Below are 12,564 nucleotides of genomic sequence, written 5' to 3'. Positions count from 1 at the left end.
CTTTCTTCCTGGCATCTTGACCTGGAGGTCAGTATGGAAGGAGGAGGCCAGTCTTGATTCCACTGACCCTCCCTCACTTGATTGTTTTTCACAGCCATTCAAGAGCCTAATTCTAGTGATTGTACTAACAGGCAGCTCGTATTTTCTTTCCTATCTGTTTACAAAATAGATGTTGAAAGGCCTGGGCAAATGCCCACACACTAATTCCACAGCATGCCCCTCACCAAACCAGAAACCTAGTAAAGAATGAAATAAAGTTAACATGCTCTAAGTTGTTCCTGTGCTGGCAGTTTGAAAAACAGCTCTAGAATTCCGACTAGGATTAATCTCAACCTAAGTAATGTGCTGACGTCCACCTTATTAAAAAAGCACAATGCGTTTTCAGTCTCTGGTGTCTCCTCTTTCCCACAGTTCCTTGAAGACTGACATACCTAATTGAGTGGTCTAATTATCAAGTTCTTTTAGTACTCAGGGATCTAATTTGTCCTGGAATAGACTTGAACTCACTTAGGAGAAATAACTCTTTTCTTATAAAGCCTTCTCCCATTTTGGGCTCTGGCTTCCCGGCCTGTCTGGAGAGCAGTCTCCTTGAGGAGGAGAAAGAGAGTGAGAGCTGATGAAGTCTACTGTCATCCATCAACATCACGGTCCCTAGCACAAGCCCAAACCTTCCCTGATCTTCTGGTTCTGAATTTGATACTTTAAAAAAAAGGAAGAGGAAACAAACAAAAACTAAACTAAAAAAGCCTTATCAGTCTCTCCAAGCCTAGTTTATGTGGAGCTTATAAGCTGGCCTAGCAAAATCCCTGCTGATATACTGCTGGTGACCAACCTCTCTACCTGTTCAGTAAGAACAACAATGATCAGTACAGGCAAGACAGGCCAGAAATACATATGCATAGTTTACTTCTCTCACTGAACCAAAGACCTGCCATGATTCTTTCATAATAAAATATTTAGTGTATGAAGCTAAGTATCAAAATAAGAACCAAGAATATTAAAGTGCCTTTTAAAAAGAAATTTAACAAGTAAACAGCACTACCATATGTGTGTCCAGTTTCAATTGGGCATTTTAAGACCTATAACATTGCATTTCCTGACCTGTGTTAAAGTTCTTCACCTTATATATTACATTAATCAAGTGCTATCTACAAACAGCTAATTAAAGCAGACATTTACAACTCTCCATTTAGAGGTAACCCTTTACAAGAAACTATAAAATCTGGAGTTGGCAGATGGTCTTATGCTTTCAGTACCTATTGTAACACTGAGTTACAAACGAAGGTAATGCATTATTAACTCATTCATCCAATAAACCTCTACTACACGGCTATGATGTGTCAGGTATACTGGAATGCCATGTTATCTTCCATGATAACTTCTAATTTCCCTGTTGTCATAAAGATTTTCCATACTTGAAAATACTGGTGCAGTATTAACAAATAGAAAATTCATGAATTTAAATCACAGTTTAAATCATTCTATAGAAACTATGTTTTACATAAATTATTTTGACAAAAGGATTTTCCTTTTAGACAATATCACAACATCACTCTTTTCCCACTGGCCAACACAAATATTTTACATATTTATTTGGTGAAAAAAAATCATTTATTTATTTTGAAGATTTTGCTGGGATCAAAAGTATTCAGTGATGTGTACAAAATAATTTCTGCCAATATGAATGGAACCCTGAGTGAGGATTCTTTCTCACAGCCTTCTCCACTCTGAGGGACCGAAGCTGGAGACAGAACTGAGCTGAGTACATCCCACGAGAGGCTTTCTGTTTTGATCTTAAGAACAGGGTCAGCGTGAGGTGATTACTCTGAAGAAAGGCACCAGAAGTAGATTAGCGAGGCAGAGACCAGATGTGACCTAGGTATTTATGTCTTTGCATCTTACTTTAAAATCTGTATTATTTTGTCTGTATCAAGAATGTTACAACAGGGGTAGGGAAGAACAAAGAACACTTACTGCAGCTTCTGTAAGAAAAGCACTGTCAGGTGCTTTACACACATAATTTCATTTGTCTCACATCTCTCAGAGGTTTGATTACTCCCATTTTGCAGCTGGGGAAACTGAGGCACGACAGAGTAACTCATCCCAGATCACGCAGCCAGTTAGGGGACATGTCATGCTATAATATGCTTTCTCAATTATTTCAATAAAGATTGCATTTTCACAGAAAGAAAGCATAAATGACTAGATTGATTTTTTTTTTGAAACTCCCAGCCATAGGAAGATCACCTGTTTTTTTAAATCAGGATGGCAAACTGGAAACCACAGTCTGAATAAAGACACGGCGCCACACAAGGAGGGAGCAACTGAGGGCCCGAGTCAAATCTAACCCTGGGTCACACAGGCTGATGGTGCAGCACACGGTTCCAGGCTCGCAGTTTCCTCTTGCTTTCACTGTTTGTGGGTATTTAATTGCTCATTTGTACCCATATCAGATAAATCAATCAGTCAATCACATGTGTAAGATTCTATATAGAGAAATCAGTGAACTAAGGAATGCCGCTAAGGAATTTAATATTAAACGAAAATTACTAAGATTTGATCATATAAGATAAACTTTGCACCCTAATAATATCAAATGTTGGATCATAACCTTTCTCATTGACACATTTATCAAAGCAGTCCTGGACTTTGAGATGCTAAAAGTCTAAAGATCACTCACACATTTGTGGTGGTAGTGTAACATGGTACATACATTCTGGAAAACAGTTTCTTTTAAAACTAAACGTGCTTATTACCAAAGGATCCAGCAATTTGCACTCTTGGGCACTAATCTCAGAGAAGTGAAAACTATGTTCATGCAAAAACCTGGACAAGATTGTTTATAGATTCTCTTTTTGTAATAGCCAAAACCTGAAAATCAAATGTCCTTCAATGGATAAATGGCTAAACAAACATAATCTCTTCATACCATGAAACACTACTCAGCAATGAAGCAGAAAGAACTATTGATACATGCAAGAAAGTAGATGGAGCTCAAAGGAATTATGGTGAGTAAAAAAAGCTAATCTCAAAAAGTTAGATACTATATTATTCCACTTATGTAACGTTTTTTGAAATAACAAAATAACAGAACAAGAGATTAGTGGTTGTTAGGGGCTAGAGATTGGGTAGGGACTGGGTATGGCTCTAAGAAGGCAGCACAAGGGAGTCCTTTGGTTACGGAACAATGGATTCTGTATGTTGAAAATGGTGGTGGCTGCACAAATCCATACATGATAAAACCACACAGAACTAAATACACATAACAAACACAATCACATGCACAAGTGCATGTAAACCCAGTAAAATGTGGATAAACTCTGTGGGCTATTAGCAGAGCTGGTTTCCCGGTTTGACAGCTCACTAAGGTTGTGAGTTATGCAAGATGTCACCACTCGGGGAGGCTTTGTGAAGGTGCACGGGACCTCCTTGGCCATTTCTCTTTTTTTGGTAATTTTCTGTGAAGCTATAATTATTTTAAAATAAAAAGTACAATAAAAAAGCTGGGGAATATGTTTAAAGATATGACACATACCTTTGTAAGTAAAGATGGTTCCTGACCTAAGATAGTTCGACTTAGGATTTTTCCCCTTTACGATGGGCTCATCAGGATGAAACTCCATTGCAAGTTGAGGAGCATCTGGACTTAACGATGGTTCACCTTATGAATTTTCAACTTTACAATGGGTTTATCGGTTATTAAACACATTTTCTACTTACAGAGGATTTACTGGGCCATAACCCCAACATAAGTCAAGGAACATCTGTATGTATATGTGGGATATAAATAGGAATGAAGGAAATAAAAAGAACAAGTCATCTTAGAGAATGTAGACAAGGGACTCATCAGGAAAATTACTTCTGGGAAGGCCAAAGAAAAGGTTTGGAAGTTGGGAACCAAATTTTAGAGAACTCTGCACGACAGATGTGGAGCAATCAAACGCTCAGCAGAGGCTGGGGTATTAGGGAAACAACTACTGCGGCCTGTGGCCTACAGAGTCATTTCCATGCAAAGCCTGAGACCAGCTCCGGGGAAAGCCCCAGAGGAGGAGGCTGGGGCTGCCAGGTTAACAGGCTGACATCCACTGGAGGAGAGCTAGTCTATGCAAGGAGCACTGTGTACACCTTCAGTCAGTTTTCCTGTTTTAGTTTAACCACCAGAAGCTGGATAGAATCTCTAGCTCCACAAGGGAAAGAAGAGAAAAGAAATCTGTGCCCTTTAAGCAGGGGTTGCTTGAGAAAGCACTGGGTATGTTTTCAACATACTCCTGGAGCAGCAAACTGGGTGAGGACCCGAGGACCAGAGGAAAGGCAGCTCAGCACACCAAGATGCAGAGCGTTCCCGCTTCCCCGCACCCCTCCCCAACTCCAGCAAGGCTCTCTCCCAGGCTCCCCTCCAAAAGCACTGGCCTGAGCATAAAGAAGTCTGCATGCTCAATCCTTAGGCATAAAAATGAAGCCAGACTGGTATGCTGCAACAAAAAAACCTCCAGGTGGTTGGGAGGCCTTTAGTTTTGACTTCTGAATAAAATGAAAGGTTCCTCTTTTCCCAGGCATTACTCAAAAGAAAACCTTGTCCCAGTTCAGTGTGTAAGTTTGCAGAAGCAGAACCAAGAGGCTTCTTTACTTAACCCAGCAAGAATCAGCCCAATTCAAATGGGAATGATCTTTCCTGGGAAACCGTGGCTTCTGGGAACAAAATTCAATGCAAGGCCACTGAATCAATTCCAGAAACAAACTCTGGCGGAGAGCTCAATGTCACCACCTGGTTGCCTCAAATAACCCACCAATTTCAAGTGTAATTATCAGTTAACTCAGGACCTAATTTTGCGAATGAAGTTGAATGAGTATGAATGGATGAAAATAGTTACGCTTTTGCTATATTTGAAAATAGAAATATCATTCAATCACTAAATCTATCATTAAATCTCAGAATGATGTGCTAGAAATAGACATCATTTATCTCACAAACTTTTACTGAGTATCTGCCAACTCCGGGAAGTAGGCTAAGTAGTGAGAACACAAAGATAATGTGAGACATGGCCCTGGGCTTCAAGGAACTTAAAGTCTATCGAAAGAAATGAATAAACAAATGTCTAAAATGTGTGATACACACAAAAGCAGAAGTGCATCGTTCCTTTGGTCACTCACTTTGGTATCATCTCCTTGCACATTACAGTTGTCTGGGGACACAAACTTGGGAATGAGTGAAAAGTGAGTGAATGAATGAACAGCGAAAATGCATTCAGAAGGAAAAGGGGACAGTAAACAGAGGACAAACAGTGGGAGAATTATACACACAACTGATGTGAACCAATGCTACCAGGAAGACTGAAGGGAATCACACGGAAGGGGCCTGAGAGGTGGAGGGCAAGATGGAGGAGGATAAAAATCCTCCCCAAATTTAGGTTAGGCCATCCATATTCCTTTTAAATATTTAAAACAAATAAACAAACAAACAAAAACACAGGCCAAAGGACCAGTCTTCAAGCCTGGTTGAAGGAGATTAAGCATCTCATGATTCTTTTTAGAGGAAATAAGGTCCTGGAAAGCTTCCAAATCTGGTTTGAAGGGGAAACTGAGGATGAAATCTCTATCAACCACTTGCTGCATCCAACCTCGAGGGAGAAAACATCTCCCTTTTCTCTCTTCCCAGGAACAGTATCCTAGGTTCCGCCCTCCAGGGTACCAGAGTAAGAGTCAGGGGTATCTGTCTACAGTGTCTAAGGGCCAGTCTGTGACCAGACTTCCAACCACGACCTTCTGCCAGGTGGGATTCTTAGAGATTCCTGAGCTAATGCTGAGCACACATCACCTTGACCTGACACCTTCTTAAAGTGAGTTGTTCGACATCACCTTTCTACTGCCTGTTCATCAGAGAGCCAGAAATGTACTGCAGAAAGAGAGGGTGCAACTACACTCTGGATGAAGTGAGAAACAGAACCACTGCGGAACACCTGGCAGTGAGGAAGGCTAACTTCTATGTCGGAGAGCCCTTGACAGGTAACTTCTAAAAAGCTTCATGAATTTGCCTAAATGTAAAAGACAAACTACTTTTTCTCTCTTCTGCTATGTAATTTTAAGTGGTATGACATGCTTGAGAAGAACAGATTCAGGTAATATATTTTAGCAATTATTCATATATCTGATATGTTAATAATTCAGTGACTTTATGCAAATACCTAAAAACTAGCATGATAGTCTCCTCTTGGCTCCTGTCTCACTTTTAATTTTGTTTTAAACTAATGAAACTGGTTCTAAGTTTCAAAACACAACAACTGAAGAAACTGTTCTTTCCTGCATAAAACTACCAAATATTCCTGGGGGTTTTAGGGCTTTTGTGCAGAACAGAGAAAGAACATAGAGAAGAATTTTGGAGCTTGTCAGGAAAGGATAAGTCTACCGAGAAAATGGCAGGGGCTAAAAGTGAACTCCAAGCACATAAAAAGAAAATCAGGCGGCATTCCAGCCTACGCGCAGCTTCCTTGAATGTTTGTGCTCCGACTTATACACAGGCACGTGCATGTCCTACTACACACTCCCAGCTGGGCTCCAATCTGCTCCTTGGTTCCAGGTCACTAGAGGTTGCACATATTTAAGCAGCAGCAAATCAGGGTAAACACACTATACTAGTTTCTCTGCTACTGCGATAACTTTTCTTTTCTTTCTTTCTATTTATATGTTTTTAGGAACAGGGTGTTGCTCTCTTGCCTGGGCTGGAGTACAGTGGCACAATCACAGCTCACAGTAACCTCAAATTCCTGGGCTCGAGCGATCCTCCTGCCTCAGCCTCCTAAGTAGCTGGGACTATAGGTACAGGCTAAATTTTCTATTTTTTGTAGAGATGGGTTCTCACTATGTTGCTTAGGCTGGTCTCTAACTCCTGGCCTCAAGCTATCCTCCTGCCTCGGCCTCCCAAAGCACTGGGATTACAGGAACGAGCCACAGTGCCTGGCCTGTGATAACCTTTCATATGAAAAGGAAAGGATGAATGCACTGAAAATTCCCCAATTGTAAAAGTGAACCACTTAACCCTTAAAACCGATTTAAGGTCTCCTTAGGTTTATAAACTCATACATACCACAAGTTCCTATAGTGTAAGCCAATGAAAACAAAATGTATTTTCATTTTTAAATAATTTCCAAGCCTAATGACAATACAAACTCCATGATCTGCTAAGCGGAATGCTTTTATTATGAGAATTTTCCTTAAAAAATGCTGCTGATGTCACAAAAACCAATGAACCCAAATGGAGTCTCTAGAGAACAGCTTTTGCAAAATGCTTTCCTCCAGTGTCTGCTTTTTGAAAACCATCACATAGTGAAAGAGGTGCTCTAAATCATAAATACTGCTTCATGGAAAGAGTTTTCTGTCCTAAAAAGAAGTTAAATCCTGACTCTAGACTGCTAAGCTGCTACAGAACATTGCTAGGCACCAGGCTCCAGAAGGTGCTACAGGTGCAAGGCTGTCTGCCCTCTGCCCCTTTCCCTCCATTTGGTCCGAGGGCCATTGCCCAGCTGCCAGCCACTCTCTCATCCTCTCCCATGACACCTGTGGCATCCAGGGCAATGGCACCTGCTGTGGCCTAAGCGGGAACCCATGGACTGATGTCACTGCCCAGGCCCTGGCCCTATGGTGGGTCCAGGCTGTTCTGTGCTCCTGGCCTGTCTTCGGTCTACGTCACTGCTGAATGAACTAAGGCACGATCTGCTCTCATACACCAATCACTTTTAACCTGCTCCCTCCCTCTCAGCAAGGGTGTAAAAATACATAAGATCAAGAGAAGCTGAATACTAACGCTAAGGGTAAAGAGAGAGCAGCATACAACCGAATGCGGCACGACAAGTGCCATAACAGGTGCCCGTAACAGGTGTGTGGCAGGAGAGCTCAAAGTGCTAGGAAGAGCGGCTAACTGCCTGGGGCAGAGAAGGGAGGCAGCACATCCCACTCTCAAAGGTGCCAGAGGGAACCTCAAGGATTTGGGGATACTGCTGAGGGGGAGAGGCCCTGGGAGAGGATGATACAGCACAAGACGGGGCTGGAAGGAAAAGTAATGGTCCAGACTGGATGTGGGGGCATTTAGGCTGCTCCCCAGATACAAGAATAATCACTCCTGTGCAAAAGCAGGGGAACGATCTAGTAAAATTCATATTTTAGAAAAACAACTCTGGCAGCAGTGCTGCAGGGAGGCTGGGCAAGGAGACGGCAGAGGCAGGGAGCACAGAAGGGATCTCGGCTCGGCTCAGGATGAGTGAGGAGCTCACAGCCTAGAGCTATGTGCAACAATAACTAGAAACTGCCGTGGAAGAATGTCCACTTAACATGTCTTCTTGGAAAAAACAGCCATTATAAATATTTTCAAGTCCTTTTTTAGTTATGGCATTGTTAAGAGCAGGCAAAGAAGCTACTTGTGCCAGTTTTCTCTTCTGACCATCTCAGGCCCACGAAGTGCCAGCCCCTCTGCACAAGGGAGCTCTGGCTGCCGGCCCAGGCAGGGCTGAGCACAAACTCTTGGGGTCCCAGCAGCTTGCTAAATACTCTCCCCACAATCTCTTCATGGGCCCACAGAGTTTCAGAGGGAAGGGAGTGTGGTTTTCCTGTAGTCCAAACAGTCAAGTTACAAGTGACTTGACTGAGGACTAACTGCCCAAGATCCCAGAACTGGTGGTGGAGTTCCTTTCCTTTAAGTGGATTTACTGGTCCCTGATCTCTGGTGCCTTTCAACAAGGCAATCCAGGCCTCACACTCTCCCACTTTTCCCCAGGAGTCCTACTCTTCCCAGATCCTTCTTCCCACCCTATTGCCATAGCTTCCACATGCATCGGCCCAAATTATTCAGAAGGGCCCTCATTTCCAATACACAAAGGGCTGTATCATAACATACTGTGATTCTTCGTGAAGCAGGTAATTTTTTTTCATTAGACAGAAATAAGATGCTTATGGTGACATCCTTACTCAACTTGTAGTTACCCTAAGGACTTTAATTCTTAGTATAATTCCTTTTTTCTTCAACAGCTGCACAATAGTTTCCTCAATGTAACATTATATGATTTCTACCACAAATAACATATATATGCAAGGTATAATTAATACCTACCTATTTATCACACAACAGATAACACACTATCTCTTATCATGAGATAAATTTATTAGCAAGAGCATACCTATGACATTAGCTTTAACATTATTCACACCATGTTGGTTTTGGTAGATTTAAACTCAATATTACATTATGTAATATTCACTTTTATTAGTAGCCTCATAAAATCAGAAGGCAATCTTGACTTTAGCTCCATGACAGGTCAACACACAGGAAGGAAACCCACCAGGTCTGACCAACAACGTGCAGGTCCTCTATTTATACAAAGTGGACATGCTCTGTCCCCTTCCGAGGTTGAAGGATCTCGTTCAGTTTCTTGTTTTCCCTGCTCCCCTCTGGAGCCACCCCTCTCCGCTGCCATGCCAGCACTCGTGGGTTCTCTCTGTACAGACACCCCCAGTACAGGCAGCCAGACCAGGCCCGCACACATGTAGCTCTTCCCTGTCCACACAGACACGCTTCGCACTAGAGGGCTACATCTCATAACTTGTCACCTTTTGTCCACTTCCTCCTGGTATGACCACATTCCTATTTCTTCCGAAGAGTTCAGAGACCCCTTCAGACCACGGGTTACGTCCCCGATGCCTCACCTCTTTTACATGGGTGTGAAAGGACACTGACATGTCCAGTAGGATCTTTCGCTGCTCAACACGCCGAACGAAATCTTGGATCCGGTCTTCAAGCTGATGGGCAGCCTGATAAATCTCTTCCGGGTCACATTCCCCAGTCTGAGCCAGCTGTTCTGCCGCTTCTAGTAATTTGTCCGCATTGGTGTATGTGTTCTGCACAAGGGAACAACCGGAGAAACAGAAGGTGAATAAAAAGCAAACCAGCCAGGCTGGGAGCCATGATATACAGCAACATGTAGGCAATTTGTGACATTTCCGATCACTTACGTAAATCAAGCAGAAAATATAATGGGGGGAGATGATTTTAGGACTTCTACACAGCAGCTTTTTCAAATATTGTTTGAAATTGTTGAACTTTGAACCTCATGGCAAGGCCCTTGCCTCTGAGGGGTGGCAGGGCACTCGCAGGCAGCTGCTGGCTGTCTCATGACTCAGAAAGGACTTCCAGATTTCTGCCAAGGTGGAGTCAGGAGACAGCCCATAGCCAAATGCCTGCTTCACTTTTTCTCCCAGTTTGATGACTGAGTGGAGAGTTCCAGTTCTGTGTCTTTCAGTATGACACATTTGCTTTATAATCCCCAAAGTGCAAGTTAAAGGCTAACTTCCAAAGAGACGTGAGGTGCTGTCCCTTTTCACATTGGTAATCCTGTACTTACCTTCTTTCTGCCTTAAGGCTACAGGTTTTTTGAGAAAAAGGAAATAACTATAAAGAAAAGTACCCAGACTACTTTTAAAGAGTTGAAAGCTAAGCGTAAACGTGGTTAGAACACTTGGAAAAATAATTCTCCATAAATCCAAGGCTGTAAATGGGTTCCTCAAAGAGGCAGGTATGCTAAAGCCGGTGACACTGCAGGAAACCGCAGCGAGGGGTTCACTGGGAGAGGCCGGAGAACGCCAGCGCGGGGAAAGAACTGAACCCAGGCCCTCCAAGCAGGCCCAGAAAGTCAGCTTTTGGCTCCCTTGAGAAACAAGTTGAGCCCTTCATCCTCCTCAAACAGCTCAGTCCTGAAGCTGGGCAGGGAAGGCATCTCAGCAGTGAGGCTGCGAGGTGGCGCACTCCTGGCAGGGTGACAACGGTGGCTTCCACTTTGGGAGACTGGTTATATCCAGGGGGATTTAATGGCGAAGTCAGCACATTAGGAATAATGGGAGCCAAGTTTCCTGATCTGAGAGAAGGGAGTTATGAGTATAGAAAAGGAGAAAACTGAGTTAACCCTTGGCACTGGGCAGAAATGGGAGGTTTAGGTGTGAATACATAGTTTTCAACAGACAGACGTGAACATGCGTGTGTACACACACACACACACGCACACACACACACACACGCACGCTCACTCACGGCCTCCCTCTCCCTCCCTCTGTAGAAGGGCCATGGAGCAGCAATAGCCCAACAGCAATAAGCACACTCAGCGCCAGATTCTGGCCGCTAAACACCATCCCCCTCTACAAGGAACCAGGGCTCCTTGGAGAAACGGCTGGTTGCAGGGCTGGGGTGGGATAAAGGACAATATGAGCCTGAAACATCTTTTGTACCCCAAAGTAAGGAAGTGCTCAGGTAGGGCATGGACGCCTGAGGAGGCTCCTGCTGGCCAAATCAGGGACAATCTGAGCATCAGAGTAATCGACTCTGAGAGTCACAGAGTGCCAGCCACCAAATAGGATGAAACCTCGAGTCCACACTGACGGAAACAAACAAATAACACTGGGTGAGGAACCAGATATCACAGAATTCCACAGTCCTGCTTATCAATTCCAATGGGAAAGAGGCAGATCTTACAGTGCAGAAGGCTGGCAGACACCACCCCAGCCCAGAGGCCAAAATGAACATCATATGGGGACAAGTCAAGACCCTGCACCACCTGAGGAATGCCATGAGGAGGATGCGGCATCAGCCCGTGATACTCCTGCCCAAGACACATCACCTGAATCTGGTCATGAGAAAACACCAGACAAACCCAAGGTGAGCTGCAACCTCCAAAACACAGGCCAGCAATCTTCCCGAGTGTCAGGTCACAAAGTCAAGGAAAGACCAAACAACTGCTCCAGGCTCAAGGACACTAAGAGGTGTGACAGCTAAATGTCAAAGGTGTTTCTTAACTGGATCCTTTTTACAAAGGACAGTATAGGGTCTAAGGGTTACACAAGGTGTCAATGTTAGTTTCCTGATTTTGATGGTGGTATTTTGGCTGTATAGGAGAATGTCATTTCTTGGAAGGAAATATACACCAAAGTAAATAGTTCAGGGAGAAATGTGTGTGTGGGACTGTCTCATCCAGGCCCTGCCCTCCTGAGGCTGGGACTCAGCGCACCCAGCAACAGGAGAGTCTCCTTGTGACAGTCAGCCCTTAGCACTAAGGGCTCCACTAGGGAGGTTCTGCATGCACTCTGCCCACAAAGATCCTCTGACCACCAGAGGCTGCACATACAAGTGACTCTTCCAGGAATGACAGGTTCGAGGTCCTCGCTTACCCCCAGCTGAGCGTCCCCTGGGAGCCAGGCTCTGCATCTCTGAGACAGGCACGCTGGGGCCTCAGCGCCGGATGAAGCTACAGTGTAGCAACTGTATGCAGAACACAGAGCGCTGCAGACACGCGCTTCTGAAAAGTCCTGTTTTCTTATTGATCATCACTACAGCTTTGAAATCATTTACCTCTCGTGTTTGACAAGTGGGTTTTCAGATGACAATGGCTCCCAACAGCTAAACATTACATTTCTGAAAGCTTTTCTACGTCTCTGCTAGCAGGCAAAGACATTTTTTAAAAAGTCCCAAAGGAACAAGTGCATTTTCAACGATCTGGGACACTAAACAGCAATCATTTATCCCACTTCTCATCT

General features: G+C 43.7%; 1 protein-coding gene across 7 annotated transcripts in view; it reads right to left on the bottom strand.

Moving 5' to 3' along the window:
* TRIO (trio Rho guanine nucleotide exchange factor) overlaps positions 1-12,564 on the bottom strand; it is a 324,357-nt gene that overhangs the window by 136,334 nt on the left and 175,459 nt on the right. For all 7 annotated transcript variants that reach the window (XM_045566321.1, XM_045566324.1, XM_045566326.1 and 4 more), the window contains one exon: positions 9,691-9,882. In XM_045566321.1, coding sequence (XP_045422277.1) covers positions 9,691-9,882 — 192 coding nt within the window. The remainder of the gene's footprint in view (positions 1-9,690; positions 9,883-12,564) is intronic.

The sequence above is a fragment of the Lemur catta genome, chromosome 12 (genome assembly GCF_020740605.2).
Source record: "Lemur catta isolate mLemCat1 chromosome 12, mLemCat1.pri, whole genome shotgun sequence".
Classification (NCBI taxonomy): Eukaryota; Metazoa; Chordata; class Mammalia; order Primates; family Lemuridae; genus Lemur; species Lemur catta.
The sequence above is the reverse complement of the archived record's forward strand: the minus strand, read 5'-3'. Positions and strand labels throughout refer to the sequence as shown.